The sequence below is a fragment of the Choloepus didactylus genome, chromosome 2, assembly GCF_015220235.1.
Source record: "Choloepus didactylus isolate mChoDid1 chromosome 2, mChoDid1.pri, whole genome shotgun sequence".
NCBI lineage: Eukaryota > Metazoa > Chordata > Mammalia > Pilosa > Megalonychidae > Choloepus > Choloepus didactylus.
The window spans coordinates 101,612,539-101,636,059 of NC_051308.1; the positions used below are offsets into that span (position 1 = coordinate 101,612,539).

Here is a 23,521-nt window from a genome sequence, read left to right on the forward strand (position 1 = left end):
CCAAGGACTGGGGATGCCTTTCCATTTATTTGAGTCTAGTTATGTGTTTGCCAGGAATGTTTAAAAGTTTTCTTGTATAGGTTTTATTCACTTCTTAAGTTTATTCTAAAGTATTTAATCTACTTTGTTTCTATTGTAAAAGAGATTTTATCTACCATTATGTCCTTTGACTGGTATTGTTTCTATATATTGAGGCTATTGATTTCTTGTTCATTGTACATAATGATTCTTTACTGAATTTATTTTTGAGTTAGTTTTATCATATATTTTATCACATATATGGTATTGTTCTAGTTTGCTAATGCTGCTGGAATGCAAAACACCAGAGATGGATTGGCTTTTATTAAAGGGGGTTTATTTGGTTACACAATTACAGACTTAAGGCCATAAAGTGTCCAAGGTAACACATTAGCAATCGGGTACCTTCACTGGAGAATGGCCAATGGTGTCTGGAAGACCTCTGTTAGCTGGGAAGGCACGTGGCTGGCGTCTGCTCCAAAGTTCTGGTTTCAATATGGCTTTCTCCCAGGACATTCCTCTCTAGGCTACAGTTCCTCAAAAATGTCACTCTTAGTTGCACTTGGAATATTTGTCCTCTCTCAGCTTCTCCGGGGCAATGGCTGTCTTCAAACTGTCTCTCATCTGCGGCTCCTGTGCTTTCTTCAAAATGTCCCTCTTGGCTGTAGCTCCTCTTCAAAATGTCACTCTCAGCTGCACTGAGTTCCTTCTGTTTGTCAGCTCATTTATATGGCTCCACTGATCAAGGCCCACCCTGAATGAGTTGGGCCATGCCTCCATGAAAATATCTCATCAGAATTATCACCTACACTTGGGTGGGTCACATCTCTGTGGAAATCTAATCAGCACCAAAACATCTGCCCCACAAGACTGCATCAAAAAATATGGCTTTTTCTGGGGGACATAAAACATTCAAAACAGCATAGGTATCATATATCATATATTCTCATACTAGATTTTGAGCTTTACTATCAATCTTCTGCAAAAAAGAAAGAGTTTCACTTCTCCTTTACCAATGCTTATGCCTGTAATTTGTTTGCCTGGATTACATTGTCTAATACCTTTATAGTACAATATTGAGAAATGGCAGTATATTAATCAGGATTCCCTAGGGAAACAGAACCAACAGGAGATATCTGTAAATAGTATGAGATTTTATAAGGATGTCTCATGCAACTGTGGGGACACATGAGTCCAAATTCCACAGGGCAGGATGCGAGCTGGCACTCCGATGAAGGTCTTCAGTGAATTCCCCAGGAGATGCTGGCTGGCCGAAGTGAGACGAAAGTTCTCTCTTTTGCCCACTGAAGCTACCACCTCCCCTTAAAAGCTGACTGCAGATGTAATGAGCCACAGATACAATCAATGTACTGATGCTTTAAGTCCATGAAATGTCCTCACACAACAGACAAGCCAGTGTTTGCTTGACCAGGCACCTGGGCATCATCACCTGGCCAAGTTGAAATATGAACCCAACCACCACAGTCCACCCTTTGTCAACTTGGCAGCTGTACACATCACCTTAAACCACACTTAATCGCTAAATGAAAAACAATAACATACACATTTTTCACCTAACAATACTCAACTCTCCTGTGTACTACTGGAAATGCACTCAATCTCTCCAGAATAGGGTGCAAATCCTTGGGTAATATTTACTCTTAAACTTGATTTCCTATAACTTAAATACTGTAACATGAACAATACAACTTATGTCATATGATAAGGGGATTAGATAGAGAAGAAAACAAAGCTATGTGCTTTATGTACAAACACAAACATACTCATAACAAAATAAGGAAGAAATATTCATAGCATTACAGTCCTTATTTCTGTAACAGGTCACATGGTAGTAATTCATATTTATCACTACCTTCTTCCACTACCCTTTTCATGTTTTCTTTACCCTCAGCAAGCACCTCAGCTGGCCATGGTTCTTTTCCTAGTGGATTGACCCAAACCTTCATGCAATCAACGTACTGATGATTTAAGTCCACAAAATGTCCTCGCAGCAACAGATAGGCCAGTGCTTGCTTGACCAGACAGCTGGGCACCATTACCTGGCCAAATTGACACATGTACGTAACCACCAGAGGCAGAGATAATGGGCATCCTTTTACCTTATTCCTGACCTTAATGGACATTTTTCTAATGTTTCCTCATTAATAAGAGATCGGTTTTAATATTAAAGTCTGTAATGTGCATTACATTTTGTCAAAGGCTTTTTCAGCATCTGCAGTAGTGATCATATGAATTTTGCCATTTAGATCTATTAATATGGTATATGACATTAATGGACTTAATAATATTTGCATTCCTGGAATAAATCCCACTTTGTTATGTAATGTTGATTCTGTTTGCTAATATTTTATTTAGTAATTTTGTATTTATATATATGATACTCATCTGTAATTTCCTTTTTTTATACTGTCTTTATCAAGTTTAGATATTAATGTTAAATATATTTCATAAAAGGAACTGAAAAGTTTTCTTTCATTTTAATAACAATTTGTAGAGTACTGGGACTGTCTAGTCTTTCAAAGTTTGGTTGAATTCCATGGAGAAGTAATCTGGGACTGAAATCTAATATTTTCATTATTTATTCTGTAGAAATTGGACTGTTTAAGCTTTCTAACTTACATGAGTTCCATTTTGATAATTTGTATTTCCATAGAAAATTAACGTTTCATCTAGGTTTTTAAATTTATTTTCATTACATCTGCAAAGAAGTCTCATTTTTTTTTTAAAGTATTCTTTTCATTATTTCCCCCCTGTCATTTCTTAGTTTGTGTATTTGTGGGTTTTTTCCTTTCTTGATTAGTGGTTTGTCTTTTTCATTAATTTTGTTTATAAATTAGGTTTGCTGTTTTTCTGCTTTTATCTTTATCATTTCTTTTGAGCTTTTCTATTATTGTGCCTCTTTCTAGATTTTTTTAGCTGAGTAGTTAATGAACTTATTTTCATTTTTACCAATAAATGTACTTGGTGCTGTGAATTCTTTTCTGATCACTATTTTAAATGTATCTCATACTTTTTAGGATATGTTGTGTTTTCATTGCCATTATTTCTTAGATATACTGTAATTTCAAATTGTATTTTTCCTCTTTTACTCAAAAGCTGTTTAATAGAAAGTTTTAAAGCATCCAGCCTTTTTGTTTTTGTTAATCACTTCTTATTGCACTGTGATCAGAGAGTGCTGTTTTTAATACTTCTTACTTTAAAGAACTTACTAATACTTTCTTTGTGAGGAAGCATATGTGCAATTTTTGTAAATATTCTATGGGCATTTGATGAGAAGACATACTTTCTATTATCATGGTGTAGAGTTTGATATATATTCCTAAGAAATACTTTTTGATCATGTGGTTTTGTTCTTCTTTCTCTGTACTTATATTAGTCCTCTTTCTTGTTCTAACAGTGGAACATTAATCTCCTATTATTAATGTGTTTCTATCTCTCATAAAGGTGGCTTCTGTGTTATTTCGTAGAAAAATATTTTTACATGTAATATTTGCATTGTGAGTTGTGACCTCTAAGCATTAAAAAGTGTCTTTTTGTCATGTGTAATACTTTTCCCTTGAATTCTCTTTTGTCTTATTTCAGGATCATTACTCTTGCTTTTTTGTTGTTTCCAAATACCCCTTATACCTTTGTTCATCTCTTTAATATTTTAAAATGACTTTGTTTTAGGTATGTTCTTTGTATACAGACTATAGTTGGAACTTTCTTTGTCAACTTAATAAAAATATTTCTTTTAATAGGTGAGTTGAGTCCATTCATGCTGATTGATATGGCTATTATGTTTGGTCTCACCTCTGTCACAATACATTATATTGTGTGTATTTTGTGATAGTCGCTTTTTTTTGTTGTTGTTGTTCTCAATGACGTGTATTCTTTGTTCTTAAATCTGTAACTTTTTAAAATTTTTGGTATTTATGAAGGTTTGTATTGTTTGTCCTAATGGTTACTTTTGTACATACACCTTTCTTAATGCCCTTAGTCCCCTATTTTCTTCTTTAACCTGTAGTATCTGGTTTATCAGATTTTACTGGTATCCTTTAACTTCCAATCATTTGCCTAAACAATAATCAGTGACTTCGTTCCACTTTCCTCCTTTCTTCTCTCTTGCTTAATTTCAATATTTATATAAAGAAATCTAACACAACAAACAGAAAAACAGTAAATTGGTTTAAAAAATGGGAATATACAATTTATGGAAAAAAATTTCCAATGGTCAATACAAATATGAAAAGAAGATCAAATTCACTAATAATCAGAAAAATACAAATTAAAATGAGATACAATTTTGCCTATCACTGGTAAAAATTAAAGCCTGTCAAATGTTGTGTATTGGGAAGAATGAGAGGGAAATGATACTTGTATATTCTGGTGGGGTCTAAATTGATCTGATTACTTTGTTTTTTTAACTTTATTTATCAAAAAACAAAAACAAACAAACAACAAAAAAATCCCACAACATTTTAAACAACATAAAGCAAAGGACTGAGAAAAACAAATATGGTCTGACTACTTTAAAGAGTAATTTCATGGTATTATACCTCATGATCCAGTAATGTCTCTTTATGAAATATAGAGAAACTGTTGCAAAAGACATATACAAGGATGTTAATTGAAGTACTTTTGCCAGAAGCAAAAAATTGGAAATTACCCAGATGTTCAACAGTAGGCCTATAAAGAAATAAAACTATACATCTATATGATAGAATTCTCTGCAGCAATTAAAAAGCACAAACAAGAGGTAGAATATAAGTTTTTTACTTGCTGTGTTAGTGTCAATGTTCTTTAACTTTCAACAATTTCATCTTTATTTAAAAGCTCAGCGTGTTCCCTCATTTTTAAAATGGCAATAATTCTACCAAACTATCTCATGGTTTTATTGTGAGAACGATATATATGAAAAGTGATTAGAAAAATGCCTGGTACATAGAAAGTGTTCTATAAATGTTAGCTATGACTATAATTGAAAACTAAAACTAAAAACACAATTGTAAATGAAAGACATATAAATTATGCTACTCTTTATATAAATCAAAACACATGTGGACAATTACTATATCCAGTACATTTTATGAGTACATATGTATGTGAAGGCATTAAAAAATGATCTGGAAAACTACACACTAAAATCTTTATAGAGATTGCCTCTGTGAAAGGTGGGAAAAGAATGGAGATGGGACTGGTAGTTTAAAAAGATTTTAGCTTTATCCTTTGCTGCTTTATTTCTTTAAAACAAACAAACAAAAAAATACCTGAAAGCAAATATCATAACCTGTGACAGTGTATACTTCTGAGTGGTAGACTTATGAGTGATTGTTATAATAGTCTTTGAGCTTGTATGTTTTTTTTTAAACATTTATCAGAAAGAAAGAAATCAAGCAACAAGTTAGATGAAGATTTTGATCTGCATGTTCCTAACTGGCCATCAGAGGAAACTCTCTGCAGCAGTAAAGAAGCTTAATTATCAGCTTGAGTGTCTGTTTTCTGCTGTCCATACAGCCCCAAAGGCTCCCAGATTGGAGGTTTTCCCTGCAGGTGTACTGTCACTGGTTGTAGATACAACTCAATAAATGCATTGCTATTAATTGTTAAAATAAAGAAATTTATATATGATTCATTTGAGAAAATGGATCAGAGAGGTTGGGGAGTAAGAAGTGTGAAACGTGAGGGTCCACTGTTTCATCAGTTAAGAACTTTCTATTACTTCCACTGCTTCCAGTTCTGTAAATCCTGCCCTTCACAAAGTTGCCTAACACCATGGAGTCTGAACCTCTGTGGCATCCTACAGGGGAAATGAATACCTCTTTGAAGTTTCCCCCCTGAATATTTCCCCTGCTTCATTAGTAACCTCTCCTAACCACACCTTTTCATCTTCCATAAAGTGGTTGAAATCACTCAGAATTTGATGGCTTATTTCTCTTTCTCTTTGCTATTACCTTTTTCATACATTTAGTTTCATTTTGAAGGGTTTTCACGAGAGAAAGAAGAAAAAAATTGCTCAATTTATTTTTTAAAACTCCAAATTTATTTTACATGGCCATGGTGTCTTACAAACTTTCTGTCTCTCTCATCCTTGTGAAGTTTTTAAAAAGAAATATATGTCAGAATTAGTATTTGTTTCTGCTGAATTTCACATTGTGGGTTCTAGTCCATTCTTCAGTATGGTTGATTCTTGAAGAGTCCACCCATCACATGAACTCCTCTTAGCACTTGGACAATCAGAAACCTGCTTCTACCTTCAGCCCCTACCCAAACATCACCCTCCGTTATTCTCCATTAATCTGGGGTTTTCCCGTATTGCTCTTTCTCCAAGCCTTAGGTGTTAGTGATTACTGGTTACAGGTCCCAAGGAGTCTCCTCTACCAGTTTATATTCCCACTATTAGACTTAACAATGGATTAGACAAGAACGGTGTGCCTATCTCTAAGAAGCCACAACTAACTGATTTTCTGGTGTCTAAACAGCCAATAAACGGCAACACTTGGACACTTGCTTTTAATTTAACGAGTGTTTGTAAGCACCTATATGCCTGATGTTGTGCTAAGTACTAGAGGTGCAGGGGTGAATATAAGAAAGTTCCTTTTTTTTAAAAAAAAAAAGATGGTGCAAAGCTATGACTTTCAAATCTTCCTGTTTATGACCCAGAATAACAAATACGAATAATGATTCTGTGCATGTGTGTTGTGTGTAAACTGAAACAAAAATTTTCAGAAAACATTACTAGGCTTTCTATACGCATTGCACCTGGATGTTTGTCTATTCCACTCTCTTTATTAATTTAAAATATCAGATCATAATACACCAAATTGATTTTTACAAGCCAATAACTGGTCTTGGTTAGCAGTTTTTTGCTGTTGTTGCTTTTGTTGTTGTTGTTCTGTTTTCAAAGGGTCTACAAGGTGAGAGTGATTTAAAACAATTTCTGATAATGGGGAAAAGTATGAGAATGATCTTTAATCAAAAGTCAGAGTTTTTCTAACAGATTATGTGATGCTGCCTATTTTTCTCTTGCAATCATGCCTACCCTTTAGGCATTTGTGTTTACACATTAATTTATCAGCATCCTGAGCCCTGACAGGATGAGACACTAGTCAGGTAACTTTGGGTGGATTATCTCCATGGCTGATAGGAAGCAGGAAGAGGCTGAAGTGGGAGGACAAGCCTAGCCATTGATGGGTGGGTACGTGGGTGAGGAGTCCAAAGAATTAACCTAACCCAGAGCTGGGGTCTACTTTGCCCCAGTCATCGAAGGAAAAAATCCCAGAAGATCCATAGCAGAATTAGGAGAGTTGTGGAGGTGATATCTAACAGATAAAATCAAGTATAGTATTTTGTCTTTTCCATCATTTAGTTCGGGGGTTGCTTCCTCCAGAAAATCTTCCCTGGTGCCCTGAGGGCTCACAGCCTCCTAGGCCTGCCTCCATCACTCACTTACATTGCATTGACATAATATGTTTTGGGGTGTTTGGAGCAGGGAATGCCTCTTTCCTCCCTGAATTCTTAGCATCTAGCTGAGTGCAGTCTCCTCCACGGAAACAAAGTTGGACTAAGTGATCTCTAAGGGCCCTTCCACCCTAACAATCTATAACTTTGACAGATCTGAAGTGGCTTGAGGCACTCTGCTTTGTAACAAAGCCCACATTTTCTCCGTGGTTGGCCAGAGATAACAAGTTAAAACAGGACCCATCTGTGCATGACTCAGGGTCTAACCCTCGCCTGGCAAAATAAGCAAGAGAGTGTTTTGATAAGAGCAGCTGAAAGCCTAACACTGAAGCAGCGCCTGCAGCAGAGAAAGAAATCCAGCCTCTGCCGCACGCATAACTGCAGTTTCCTCTGAGGCTCTCGATTGGTCCGAAGAGCTACAAAGGGCTGGGAAAGAGCCTCTATATATTCCTCTGAGTGAAAGACAACCCAGACAGTTTTGAAGTTTTCAAAGACTCACTCTGCTATTAAGAGTCTTTGCTCAAAGCTGAGGCGCTCAACCACTTGCCAAAATGTGCAAAGGACTTGCAGCTTTGCCCCACTCGTGCCTGGAGAGGTGAGAAATCAAGTTATTTTGGGTTAAGAGATAGAGATATGGAGAATCTTGATTCAGGAGGATTATTCAGAGGCATCAGGGGACCACTGCAATTTGTTGCTAAACTGAGGTGAAGCAGGTGCTTGATTGTAGACTGGGAATTATCTCTTCTCTGTTAACAATGCAGAGGTGGACTTTAGCAACAATTTTGAAAGATACAAGTTGGGAGGTTGATACAACAGGGAATAGTTCATACATTATGTAATATGCAAAGCATCACTTCTTCAAAGGTGCTTATTCAAAGTCAAAAATATATGGTTAAGAGTGTAGATTCTAGTATCAAACTACCTGTGTTTGAATCCTGGCTCCACACCGTACAATCTGTGGCACTGGGCAATATATTTATCCTCTCAGTATCCCAGTTCCTTTATCTGTGAAATGGAAATACCTTATCTACTGCATGGGCCAGTTATGAGGGATCAAATGAATTAATGTATATGAAATGCTCAGAAGAGTGTCTGGCACATGGCGAAACTGTATAAATGTTAACTTTTATTAATGTACACAGACTGGGAAAAGAAGGCAGAGTTGCAGTGAGACAGAGGGGATGTCTCACTGTTCTTTGTAGCCTGACCCCATTAGCTAGAAGTTACAGGATTGATGGACAGAAGAAAAAGACCCTCTAGACATTGAGGTTATTTATTCACTAGCATTCTTTCTTAGGTAAACAGAGCTACACCTTTGAGGCTTCCTGGTTATACTTAGGCTGGGCAGTATTCTGCAGGGAATCTGGGGTATCTAGGCTTTAAGTAAACAGAAGAAAAGCAAATATCTGACTTATTAGACAGTTTAGCCCAATAATCCTACCTAATACAGAGAGGTAGGGATGCTTCTGCTAGTCTTATTTCCTAAGAATGGATTTTATTAAAGTTAGCCTAATTCCTCATGATTTGAAAGAAACAAGGTTGAATTTTATGCAATCTGACTCTGTCTCTAAAGACACTGGCAATGTTTGTCAAAGATGGTTGTGCTGTTTAATGGGCCACCTATGACTTCTGTTACCTCTTATAAGCTTAGGTTCTCTTTTTTAATGACTTCCACCCTATTATTAGAAATAACCTCAAAATGATTTTTAAAGAGGTAACATTGTAGTTTAGGAATTTGTTTCCTAGAGATTGAAAATAAAGCCTACCCTTAATCCCTACTGTCAAAAGCACAGATTATTTTAAAAGATGCACATAATTGCATTTAAACGTTAGTGGTTAGATTGTAACTATGGGGCAAAATGGTGCATTGGACCGGCCTTGGGAAGGAGGACTGGTTTTATTGCTGGATACTATTTCTCCAAGCCTATCACTACCTCTGACCTATTCTGAGAAAAAGGCTAAGAAACAGGACAAAGGGTGGGGGTGCAGGCAGCACCTAAAGTTCCTTGAATGTAAGATGAGATGCAATGATTCCCTTTTTCATTTCTTTCAAGTATGGGAATTCCAATTTGTCTTTCTCAACAACTTTAATAGAGGTCTATAGTCCACTTATTATTTGAAATTATTGTATACTCTCATTCAGTAGATGCATCCTATTGAATTAAATTGTGAACAATTAACTTTAGAATGATTGTAACTAAGTCTGCCAGGTAGTATGTGATGTTATGACATGCTGCCTATAACCTATTCAGTAATCAGTAAATATTTGTTGAAAGTTTGATATTGTTACTAATTTTCCCTTTCTTGTTCTTGTAAATGTGTATACTGTTCACTGAGACATGTGAATGGAACTTTTCTTTCACTCCTTCCTATTGTTGCTTTAGATCTGATTCACTATAAACATCAATATTGAAATACCCTATGCCTCTTTTAATGCACAGTAATTTTTTACACTCCAGGGTATAACTAATGTTCATGCAAAATATTAAAGAGTGGTTGAGGAGCAAACTTTTCTGTATAGATTGCCTGAACCTTATGATTTACTGGAAACTGGTAGAATCCTGCAATTATTTTCCTAGTACATATTTTTTCATGATATGTTACCATTGCAAACACAGTCATATTTCCAATTACCATGCTGCCTGTAAGGAGTGTTCTGGAGAAAGGGAATTATGGGGCTGTGTAGCTATTAGCACATACTCATGGAAAGGATCATTGATCAAATAACTCAGATTGTTTATTCTAGAGGACAAATGATACATGAATAACTGTTTTCCTAACCTGCCTTCTTAGTCTCTCACCATCATCCCCTCTACAGGTTCCCCACCCCTTCATTTCTTCTCTCTGTGCTGTAACAGGAATACGGGTTTGCCTCGATGCTTAGAAAAATAGATGTTTAAAAAATTATTCTAAAATAAATTAGGGCAACAATATGCATTACCAAACGAGTCTTTTTTTAATAGAAAGTTTTGCTGAAGAGTTAAATTGCAATTTCTTGATCAAATTGGAATTAGAATTTGATTTACAACAATCAGATTAACAAGTTGTCGTTTATCGTAGTGGGAAGAACACCGGTTAAGGAATAAGGAGCAGACTCATTTTTGTCATTATCTTTATTTGTGACTTTGAGCAAGTTACTTCACTTCCCTAGGACTTCATTTTCTTATTTAATAAATGAAAGTTGAATTAGATGTTCTCTAACATCCTTTCCAGTTGTAACATAATTAAATGAAGTGAGATACACTTGGTTTTAGTGGCTAGAGAGATGTGATGAAAGGAAACTTTTTCATAATTTATTTTTCTCTAAAAGTTTGGGAGTAGAAGTGTCCAGTAATAACCACTAAGGATCCATCCAACCCCTTGCTGAAACCACTGAGCTGTGGCAGAAACAACCTATGCAGTTTATAAGAAGTATAATTTCTTCATGTAAAGAGAACTTTAATCCTGGGGGATATCCTTTTCTCAGTGTTTTTAGGGAAGCATTAAGCCAGAATCAACTTTGACATATTTGTAGAGAGCTGTTGCTCATTTATTTATTTAGATGTTTAACACTCTTGCTCATTAAAATTCAGAGTAGAGTTCAGAATATTTTTACATATTTAATGAGACAAATAATCAAACATTTGAGCAATGATTGGCTACTGCCACACAATTTCTACCATCTCCCCTATGGAAACCCCCTAAATGAGATTGCAGTATGTGCAGCATCTTCCAGTCAATGGAAAGGGAAGGATCTGAGTCAACTGAAGGTCTTATTTTTATGAGTGAATTTCAACTTCGAATTTTAGGCTTCTTTTGAAATTTTGTGTTATTTTCATAGCCTCTGGAGTTTCTCCAAAAAAGCTTAATTTTTAAAGTAAATATTGCTTTTTGGAAAACATGGAAGTATTCTGAAATAATAGTGGTTGTTATTATGATTCCTAAAAAATTGTCACTATAACATAAAGCTACCAGTACAATTACTATTATTTTTGTTCATCAGGGTTGACTACCATTAGTACCTGTTTCACAGTCTCCTAAAGTGTCATAAGTCTTTTACCCCTTTAGAGGTCTTGCATAGATCTGATTGTGACTTAAAGTTATAAAGTCATCTAGCAGCATAATACATTTAATCCACAGCTTACACAGGAGGCTTCTGGCTACTTCAAGTGTGTGACAATGCTGGGAATTTCAGAAACTGTATAAAATAAGTGAAGAAAGTGACTTTCTGTTTTTTTACTACTATTTTACTAAACATTCAATGTTCATCTATCTTCTCTGATTAATGTGAGACTAAGTATGGAAAATTTGGAGGAAAAAAGGCACTAATAAGCAGGGCCACTGATCAATTAATCGTCTTCTAAAGTTGTTAAGTCACATGTAAGCACTAAACAGTGGGCTAAGGCTCCCAGGTCTGCAGGGTTGAGTAAGGATAGCCTTTTCCAAAGGCTTCTGAGCATATCACTGGGCCAACTGTGGAAAAAAAAAGTATCATGTGAATTAAAGACTACAGCAATTAGCTTGAACAAATTTTAACTCAGTCTCTCATCAGTCAGCAGGATATCTTCAAAGAAGCTTAAAAAGATAGTTTCAGAGGCTCTGGTTGGGTTTAGGATCATGTTTGCTGGGAATAAATGTGAATTTGAAGCTACCTATAGCTGATAGTCTAGTGATATAAATTGAAAGTATTGCAAAGAAACTTTGTAATGTCAAGGAATTGAGTGAACTATTTAATAAAATTTTGTGGTGGGGTCAGTAAGAAAAACTTTATTTTAGTCTTACTGATGAAGCAGTGTTGATTATTTTTGTTTTGTCCTTCCAATCTCAGCATCAGTACATTGCCTGGGCATAGGGTGAAAGTCTCAGGCTCTGCTCTCAAGGGAATGACAGTAAAGGGAGATACATAAGAAAGCAATGAGTACATGGTGTTGCATTCCACTATGAAGGAATAAATACACAGTCCTGAGAAGCACAGAATGGGAGAGGCTGGCCTCATAGAGTTTTTGGTGGTCAGGCAAGTCTTCGCAAAAAGTTACACAGTCTAATGCTTGAACTAAGTCTTAAAGGATAAAGGCGTTAGTCAGGTCTAGATGGGAAGAGGAGTGAGAGGGGGCACATTTCGGGTCAAGGGCAAAGGCACAAAGTGAGAGGGTAGAGAAAGTTTGGTTGATGTTATGGCAGCTTTGCACAATCCATCTTATGTCTTACAGGCAGGTAATAAAGAAGCTTCCAGAATTTCCAGTCGCAGTCAACCAGCATTATTCCCTCCTGTGTAGCATTTTCTGCACGTTGTTCCCTTATAACTTGTCTAGTGCATCTCCATTCCTGACTCCAAAGACTCTGAAGAGGTTTGTTCAGGGGAAAGATCTCTCCCTCTTGCATAAAAAATTCAATTACTGGAAAGACAATTTATACTTGGCATATAGTAGATACTCAATAAATATTTTGTTGAAAGAATGTACAAATGGATTTGCAGCAAGTGCACTGCTCCCAATTTGGTCTGGTGCTTTCTCTGCTTCCTAAGTGATTGGCAAGAATGGTATCAGCAATGACATTGTAGGCTACAATGGGATAAAGAGTGTTTATTGATAAATAAAGAGGGATTATTGCTGGGGGAGTATAGAAGGGGACATCAGGAAAGGAAGAAATGTGGATGAGAACCTCAACAGGTAGAGGTGAGTCATCTTTTGTTTTTAATGATCATGTGCCTTTAGTTATTGGTGGACTTGAAGAAATTGTATAGCTTCAGCTATTTTTCATGCAGTTATTTACATATAATTTAATTAATTAAATTCATTATTCTGTATTCTAACTAACTGCCTCTTTCTAGTTTTCTTCTCATTTAGTCTGGGCTATGTAGAATCACTAGACATCAATTCGTAACATTTTTGATCCCAGAATTTTAAGTTTGGAAGTGTCCTTGAAAGGATATCTTACTTGTTTCTCCTCCTCTAGCAAGGACTACATACTATTATGCAGTAACTGATACCTAGGGAGGAAGTTTATTTATATCTCTGGGGCCAAGGTTTTGCCTGTTTTGCTGGCCGGAAAGCAAAGGAGCTAAACTGTAATTAATTCAGTCAGGATCAATCATTAGTAACATAAGCCAGAAAATGTCTGGAGGCCAGAAGATAAGAGATTCCCATCTCTTTCTTCTGTTAAAATTCCAGTCAGTTCTGGACCTGGACTATATTTTAAAAGCTGAATCCTCAAGAGGGTAAAGACAGTGAAAGCCTGCTTGTTTTTGACTGCCTGAAAAAGTTACTCCTAACATTACAGTTTTAGGTATACAAAAGAAAAACCAGGGTAAGGATGGATGTGTGTCCCCTGCCTTAAATTAGCATATTGCCTACCAAGGCACTTACTTGAATTGCTATGTGGTAAGATAGAAAGAACATGGAGGTCATTACTCTATTTTGCTACTTCTTAGCTGTGTGACTTTGGGAAAATCACTAATCCTCTCTGAGCTTAATTTCCTCATCTGTAAAATGAGGATATTTATCTGGTTGGGGAGAGGTGCTATAAGAAATAAATGACATAGCATGTATAATGCGACTGTTTTTAATAGGTACACCCCTATTAAAGAATTAATTCCCTTCCATTCCTCTTTTCCTCTTTGTAGGTGGTCAGGAGATCATCATTTAAGCCATTGAATTATGTGTCAAGGCCTTTGATAAAGTTTATTTCTATTTATCCTTCCTCATTATAACCTCATCTTTTACTTAAATAATAAAGATGAATTTTATAATAGCACAGTATTTTTACCATTTTACCATTTCATCCATAATTATTCTGGTATGTATCTCTTAAAAAAAACATACCAACTTAACAAAAAACATAAAAAAACTCATTAGAAGTCATTATCACACTTAAAAATTAACAATGATTCTTTAATACCAGTAAATCATCAGTATATATTCAATATCCTCAGCAGTCTTTTTGCAGTTGGATTCTTTGAATCAAGGTCCAGACAAAGTCCAAACATTGAGATTGGTTGAGTGTCCCTTAAATCTCTCATAATGCATAAGTTTTGTGGTGTAAGGCCTAACATTAAGTCTCAGTACTATGTGCTGCTTTGACATCTGGTAAATCCGGGCAGGCCTCGAATGATCTAACCACAAGTTGCCTCCCCACTCCTCACCTGAGGATAATGCTAATTCCCCAGCCAAACAACCCTCCCTATTCAATGGACCAGAGGCAGTTCCTGCTCATCCCCGAGAAGCAGGCTTCAGTTCCCTGCCAGCCCATGGAATTATTCAAACAAATCAACCACATCCTCTTATAGGATTCAGGGGGCTCCCATCTTCTTGATACTTAAAAGCTTCCTCTCACGGACCCTGTTTGTTGACTCCATTCCCGAGTACAATCCTCGTGGACCTGCACATCCTCCCCTGCTCTGTGAGTATATGTGACAAATTAACTGCTATTGATCTCATCTGACCAGTGTTAGTGATGTGTATTTGGCCATCCTCATAACCCAAGGCAGAATCCCTCCCTTACCAAAGAGGTGAAAAGAAAGTGGTTAAGACAGTGTCCTGTCTTTTTGTCTTCTTTACAATTCATTTGTAGAATACAGCATTTAAAAATATAAGATGCTTTATAACACACGGGAAAAGGTCTGGGTGGGGCTATAGGTGCCCTGAGCTGGAACCTTGGCTCTACTAACTTATGTAGGGTGAGTCAGGAGTCACTTGCCCTCTCTGGGCCTCACGCTCGGATGATGAGGTAAATCAACTACATGATCTTCTACATTCCTTCTAGCTCCGTCACTTTACTATTCTGAATTTGGAAATCATCTATTTTGAGGAAATAGTCCATTTTCTTTCTAATTTTACATCTCATCCTAAATCATATAGGAGGTTCATGGAACAAACTGGATGTGAAATAAGAATCAATTAAAAAATGTGCAATCTTTAATTAGATAGATCATGAATTCTAATAGTCTATTCATGCATTTTATTTATAGCTAGTTTCACTCCCTCTTGTCTCAAGAGTGTAAGTTCCTTCAGTGCATAGAGGAAAAAGTTAACAAACATTCATCTGACTTGGGGCATGTGACACCGTTAACCAGTTTCCATGCTATGTCACATTTTCCTTTAGCCAATGGAAAGGGTGGCCCAACTGAGTCCTTCTGAATGCTACCCTTCTGGGATATTTGTCCTTTGCTTTAACAGGGAGTTTCCATCCTTGAGGCTAGAATGAAAAAGGTGAATCAGGGTCTCTAGGCCTTTACATAATTAGCCAGTTTTCAAGCACCAGCTGGGTAGATTCTGGAATACTCAGAATTTTGGGGAGTGGTAATGAAGACTGCTTCTGACCATTTAAACTCACATCAGGCATATGCACAGCAATTGCAGTTTCCAACCAGAATCAAAATATACTGTTTGCCTCTAGATTGGGCATTAAAAATTGGGTCTTTCCTGGAAAATCCTGTAGGTGCTGTCAACCTAATCATAGGGTGCTTGCACAGCTAACGCACACAGGCCTTTGGGTCTATTTACCCTGATCATAATGTTCCTGTAAAGTCCAGATAGGGTCTATCTTTGCAAGGAATTCTATTAAGTTGGCATGTTCAGATAGAATTAGTCAGCCTGCCACTTTTTTTCCTTCAAAAAAGAAAACATTTCAGGGTTTAAAGGATTCAACCAAGCACCATCTTAATGCTTTGGGCAGTAGATACTTGATACTCATGTTTGTTGCATGAATAGTAAATGACACGCAGACCATTATTCTGTATTCTCCACATCTTCCTTTCCCCTTCCCAACTGCTTCCACACCCACTCAGGTCCTTAAAACTCTACATTCTAGAAACATGCTGGAACTTTTATGTTAGACTGGATGAAGTGGTGCAACAAGAAGCACAGCACTTGAAAAATGTGAAGTGCTCTACCCCATACTTATTATTATCAGTGAAGTCTATGAAACCTTTTGGGTCAAGCCATCATTTTTGACATCTTCTGGTGCAGAACATTTGCTTATTGATAAGACACTTGTCTATGGGGATTTAGGAAGTTTAGAAAGAATCACTATTGTGTTGTTTTGAAGCTGAATGGACCCAGAAAATTATGTTTTTAAAGTTAATCCATTCCTGTGGGTGTGGACCCATTAGTAGGATCTTTGGGTGAGTGGGTTCTTAAGATATGGCCCACCTCATTCAGGGTGGGTCTTAATCCTCTTAATGGAATCCTTTCTAAGAGGATGAAATTCAGACAAAGAGAGAAAGCCACAGAAGCAGGGAGAAAGACTCAGAAGGAGAGAAAGCCACAGAAACAAGAAGCTGAAAGCAAGGAAACCCAGAAGAGAAGGGAGATACCTTCAGGTACCTTGCCATGTGACAGAGGAGTCCAAGACCACCACCAGGTGGTCTTTGGGAAGAAGGCATTGCCTCACAATGCCTTGATTTGGACATTTTTCTCAGCCTCAAAACTGTAAACTTGTACGTTAATAAATCCCCATGTAAAAGACAACCTATTTCACACTATCTGCATTTCCTGCAGCCTAGCAGACTAAAACAAATATGTTCTATTACAAAAGCAACTTCCTACATTTTTGCAACTTGTCTTAAGTGATAGTTCACAAGATATACCTGGGTCAACAGCAGTGTGGGACTGAGTGTCCTGTGCAGTTTTGGGACAAGGTCAACAATGCTGTCATCACACTAAAGAACTCAGAAAAACCTGTTATCTAGGATAGGGTGCTGGTGCTTTCTGGACAACAAGTATCCTGAGTCTTATACCTTGCTTCTGAATCCCCCAAGTCCAGAACAATTATGTCACTTGAACACACATGCACAAAAACACACAGTTATACAACCCTGAGTTTTTTGTGACTTAGAAAGAAGATAGGTTGTTAAAATCATAGATTCCTGCAGAAAAATGGAAAATGTGGCTAATCCTGTAGAAAGAAGCAATTTTGCTTTAAAAAAATGAATGTAGATTGATGTTTTTTCCTTCTTATGCAAATATGTGTCTCCTTCCTTCATATTTTACATTTTACACTTTCTTTTTAGCTGGCAATATTGAAGAAAAAACCCTCTGTAAATTGGGATTTTCTCAGAATTTTCCTTTGAGGATAAAAGACCTTAATTTAAAAAAAAAAAATAGCCTTCTAGTCTTTCATCTTTCAGATCCGCAAAGTATAGCTCAGTCTTTCTCTCTTTTCCTGATCCAGACTGGGGCCTGATGTTTGTAATCATGCTGAAATTTGAGTAAAGATGGCTGGACTTCAGCTGAGTGAAAGGAATATGTAACTTTCATTAGCCACTTGAGGAACATATTTTATTAAATGGGCATGGGTTAAAGAGCATGAAAAAGACAAGAATAGCAAAGACAATTGTGATGATCTAGGAATGAGTGCCTAGCACAATGCTGATTGCACAGGCACTCTATAAGGTCTATTGAATTGAGTTGATAAGTTCTGCTCTTTTACATGGAATGTGATTATTTTTTTCTCTTCTCTAGTCTGAAATCATGGACTGCAAGAATAGGATTAGGGTAACAGAACAACCCTTTCTATTATAGAAGAGAAAAGTGGTCCCAAACAATTTTGGTGACTTGTGCAATGTCACATAGCTAATTAGAGTTGGAGCTAATGCAAGCTCTCTGGATTTACATATCACCATTTCATTTTATCAGATGAACTTTTATTTGTGACTTTTGGATTATATATCCATAATTTTGTGGAGTCTCTAGATTAGTGGTTTCTAATGTCTTCACTTTAAAATATTCTTCTGTAAATACAATATTTCAAAAGGCTTTGACCATGAAACAGGTTAATCATTAATAAGAAATTAATTTTTCCCTATTTACCAAATGCATATAGTTGCCAATCAGAATTTCTGAGAAACATGAGAGAGGTGATATTGCACAATAATTAGGAGCCCAGGAGATGAAATGAGATTGGGTTGGAATCCCACCATTATCATTTACTGGGAAATTTTAGGAAAACTACTTAACTTCTCTGTGACTGGGTTTTATCATCTGCAAATTGGAGCTAACAATAATCCCTCCCTCATAGGATTATTGTGAACACTAAATAAGGTTATGCATCATTTGTGTTAAGTAAACCATTTGGTTAGCTGAGAAATGTGTGCTTTCTCATTTTTGTGTGCTTTCTCACCAGTCTTTTGAAATGCTGGAGTTAGTTCTTGGACATGTTATCTCCTGGTTGGGACAAACTTGCAGCCATGTCTCAGAATGTCTATCTAGAACAGGGAACTGGACATCATCAAGTACTATCTTCATCTCTCTATAGCACTAGACTGGAGACATAGGAATGAGACTCAAATGCAAGAAATATTAGGAAGTAAATTAGATTGGATGACAGGGGATGGGGAGTGGGGGGAGAAAAGGGGAGGAAGGAGCACAGCACAGCTGAGCCTGAGGCACTGAGAGGATAACTGGACTATTAACATAATATGTTCACCTGGAAGGCAAGTTCTTTTAAGCAGTTGGTGATGAGTTCATTCCACTGAATTCCAACCCTCACTTTTGGGAATTCTTAGATGGTGTCAATTCAAAACCCTTTATCCTGACCTTCTTGAGAAAATTTGTACATGGTAAATTTAGATTTATGTGTTGCTAATGATTACTAGAATTTTTTTAAAAAGCTATGACTTAGGGGCCAGCCTTTGAGCAACAGCAATGCAAGATGGCAGCTACCACAGGCTTAGACGATTTATGAAAATCAAATATAGAGCCTTAAAATAGAATGTGGACCTAAATACCCAGAAACATCCCCCCTTTTATAAGATTTGTAACAAAAATTAATATGAATGGAGTTAATAGTTCTAATGGAATGGTGCACCCAAAAACCATATCAGTGCTAGCAAAATGGCAGAATTCATACACTATCAAAGTTGTCCTGCAAGAACTTTGGCACCTAATGATATCTAAAGAAAATATGAACTCCCTGAGCCGCCTGAAGGACAGTGTTACAGCAATTAATCAAGAAGAAAAACCATAGGCCCTCTCCCCACCCCCATTCAATTTAAGCAGTCTTCATTTTCCACAGTTGTAAATTCTCTAGATACATCTTGTAGACCTCAAAGCACTGGAAAGGAAGCTCCCCTTCAAAGGCATTTTATCTTAAAATACTATAAATGATACTGTTTTGTCATTTGAAATATGTGAGTTGTACTATAAAAAATCATACTGTCAAGTGTAACCACCGTCCATGTAGTTGAACTTCTGGGATCAAGAAAGTATATTTAAATTGGTTTCCATCATAACTGGTGGGGCACATCTAACTCAACTATGAAAAGATGCATCATACGATCACCTTGCTACTGATTACATGGCCTGGGGTCTCTGCCTTCTCACCCTTTCCCTTCTACCTTCCTCTTTCCTTCTCTCCCTATAACAGCCCTCCAGATTGGGGTGGCGTATTAGAACAGATGGGAAGGTTTCAGGTCGCAGCCTGTGGGACTACTGCTGGGTGTGTGGGGGTGCTTCATCTGCACCCCCTAGTTTCTTTTTTTAAGTCTTAAGTGACTACCCCCTTTCAAGCCATCATCCTCCCCACTCTCCACCACCACCTTCGTCTGAAGAATAGATTACCCTTCTGCTCCCCTCTGAAATTGGTCTTTGGTGAGGAATTCTTTCAGGGCTTTCCCTTTATCTCCTGAATAGGAAAGGGGTCCCCTCTTATCGAGGGGTGCTACTTTTTCCTTCCTCCTCCTGAAGTCCCTTCCTGCATCTTCACCACTCAACGCTTTCCACAACACTTCCTTGCTTTGGGCAGAAGCCATCAGATAAGGTTGGAAAGAGTCTCTTTCCTTCGTCATTTAGTTTTAGAACCACATTTCTTTACTCTCCACTAGCCTGGGAAATGAAAATTGGGTCCTCAGCCCTCCCACCCTCTGCTGTCATTCTCAGCTGATGCGTTTTTTTTTAACTCGGTTTTGATATGGTGAAAAGAACACTCACCAGGGTTACTCACACCTGCCATCTCTCAAAGTCCTTGGTGGTTAAACTCAGAGAAGGGCCACATGAAGAAATTTGTAATCCCACACAAGCCCTCTGAATGAATTGTTTTCTTTTCTTGTAATTGCTTTCGCTTTTAAAAATTGAAGAATTAAAAAACAAAACAAAACAAAAAAAAAACAAAGCTATGGCTCGCATATGCAAGACTCCAGGAGAAATTTATGGGTAGCACATACCATAAAAATGAAGTCCATATATTTGTCATGGTTAAGCTAGGAAACTGTGTCCAGTTTAAGTTTTGGGCCTAGGAGATAAGGAGCAAGATTGGAGTAAATAGCTGGTCCAGGGTAAGAAATTTAGGTAGCTAAAGATTGAAAAAAAAGATTATTCACTAAAGGTTAAAAGAATTGTCTGTTAACCGAAAATAAAACAGTAGAATGAGGATCAGAGAACAGTCTCACTGGTTTTCAGTTTATTTTCCATAGTTAGCCAAGTCTAAAATAATAATAATAGTAATAGAGGGTGTATTTTTTTTTTATTGCTGCTGTAACAAATTACCACAAGTTTAGTGGCTTCAAACAATACAAGTTTATTCCCATTTAGTTCTGGAGGTCAGATATCTAAAAAAAGGTCCACGGGATGCATTCTTCTGGGAGCTCCAGGGGAGAGTCTGTTTTCTTCCTTGCCTTTTCTACCTTCTAGAGGCCACATGCATTCCTTGGCTCATGGTCCCATCCTTCATCTTCAAAACCAGTAGTGTAGAAAAACAGCAACAGATCCACAGGTGGCCTGCCCCATTCAAGAAGCTGAAGTGAGAGATTTCAGAGCTCTGTTCCCCCACAGAAGCTTTGAACAGCCAGCAAGAACTGGCAGAAACGTCTTTCTCAAAGCTCCAGAAAACAGTTAAAGGACTACAGTAACAGGGAGAGTGTCAAATCAAGGAAAAGTCTACTTAAAAGTGGCGGGATCTCGTGGTGCCCTGTCTTGTCCCTCCTCTACCCCTCACAGGCTTAGTGCAGAGCTGGCCCAAACTCCCAGTGCAGATCCCTAGTCCCAGTTATGGAAGGATATGGAAGAATAACTCTTATGCACATTCTGTAAGTATGTATGTATGGCCAATTTTTCTGGTGATGCCTAAAGGACTTGCAATTCCAGAATTTGCCAGCAAGTAGATGGCAGCTCCTGAAAATCAAATAAAGCTCTGTCATGATATTAGCTAGATATAAGCTTAAGAAATAGACATCTCGGAGTGTAAATTCTAGCAATAACACATTAAAATGTCCAGGATTCAACAAGGTTACAAAACATACTAAGTAACAGGAAGTGATGGCCCAGGCAAAGAAGATGAAAGCATTAGAAAGCATCAGTGAGGAGAACCAGACCTGGGACATGCCAGACAAAGACATTAAAACAAAATGATCCTAAATATACTCGAAGTACTGAAGGAAAACATGGACAAAGAACTAAAGGAAATCAGGATGAACACAAAAAGAATATCAATAGAAATATGAAAATTATGAAAATGAACAAAACAGAACTGAAGACCACCATAACAGAAATTAAAAATTCCCTAGAGGGGTTCAAGAGAGATTGGAGTTTATAAGAAGAATCAGAGAACTTGAAGAAAAGACAATTGAAATCCTTCAGTCTGAGAAGAAGAAAGAAAGAATAAAGAAAAGTGAACATAGCCTGAGGACCCTGTGGGATACCATCAAGCATACCAATAGATGCACTATTGTGGGAGTCCCAGAAGGTGAAGAAAGAGAGAAGGGGGCAGAGAGAATATTCAAAGAAATAATGGTTGAAAACTTCCCAAATTTAGCAAAAGACATGCATATACACATCCAAGGCACTCAGGGAATTCCAAACATGATAAACCTAAGTAGACCCAGACAGAGATGTATCATAATCAAACTGTCAAATATCACATACAAAGAGAGAATTCTGAAAGTTGCAAGAGAGATATAACATGTCACATAGAACGGAGCCTCAATAAGATTAAGTTTCAGTTTCTCATCAGAAACCATGCAGGCAAGACAGCAGTGTGAAGACATATTTAAACTGCTGAAAGCACAAAATTGCCAACCAAGAATTCTATATCCAGCAAAACTGTCTTTCACAAATGAGGGAGAGATTAAGACATTCCCAAGTAAACAAAAACTAAGGGAGTTCATCACCACTGGACCAACCCTAAAGAGATGTTAAAGAGATTTCGGCAGATTTAAAGGAAAGAACATTAGACAATAGATTGAAGCCACATGAATACACAAATATCTGTAGTATGGGTTACAACATGGATAATTACAAATGCCAGTACTATTGTATTTTTGGTTTTTAACTCCTTTTTACTTCCTAAGGATCTAAAAGACAAATGCACAAAACGTAGTGATAATCAATGGTTTTGGACTCATAATGTATAAACATGTAATTTGTGACAAGAACTACATAATGGTAAGGGGCAGAGGGGTACTGGAATATAGTTTTTTTGTACTATTGAAGTTAATTTGGTTTCAAAGGAAATGAGATTGTTACAGATTTAGGATATTAAATTTAAGCCCCATCAATGGCAACTACAAGGAAAGTAGAATAATGCAAGCTCACTGAGACAGAAATTAGACTACAGATTGTCAGGGGCAGGAAGCAGGGGGAGTGGGGAATCAATGCATAATGGGTGTAGGGTTTCCAAGAAGCACGATGTACACAACCTACACTCAAGTGTTCAGAAAATGAATGGATAGATGATAGATAGATAGATAGACAGATAGATAAAATGCTATGGCAAATGTGGCAAAATGTTGATATTGGTGGATCTGCCTATTCGGGCAGGGGAGTAGGGGTATTTGGAGTTCTATGTATGGGGTTTGTATTATTTTTGTAACTGTCCTGTAAATTCAAAAATATTTCAAGATAAAAACATTAAAAATAACACAAAAACAAAAACAGCAGCATAGCATCTTCCAATCTCTCTCCCTCTGCTTGTCATCACCTTGCCTTTTCTGACTCAGACCTTCCTGCCTCTCTCTGAGGAGAACCCATGTGGTTAGATTGATCTCACCCACATAATCCAGGGTAATCTCTTTATCTCAAGATCCTTTATGTTAACATATTCACAGTTCCGGGGATTAGGACATGGAATTCTT

General features: G+C 37.1%; 1 protein-coding gene across 1 annotated transcript in view; it reads left to right on the top strand.

The window, feature by feature from the left end:
* Positions 1-7,899: 7,899 nt before the first annotated feature.
* The window catches only part of RGS5 (regulator of G protein signaling 5), a 53,552-nt gene continuing 37,930 nt past the window's right edge, over positions 7,900-23,521 (top strand). Inside the window, exon 1 of the mRNA XM_037825467.1 lies at positions 7,900-8,074. Within this exon, the coding sequence (XP_037681395.1) occupies positions 8,031-8,074 (44 nt within the window). The 5' untranslated portion in view covers positions 7,900-8,030. The remainder of the gene's footprint in view (positions 8,075-23,521) is intronic.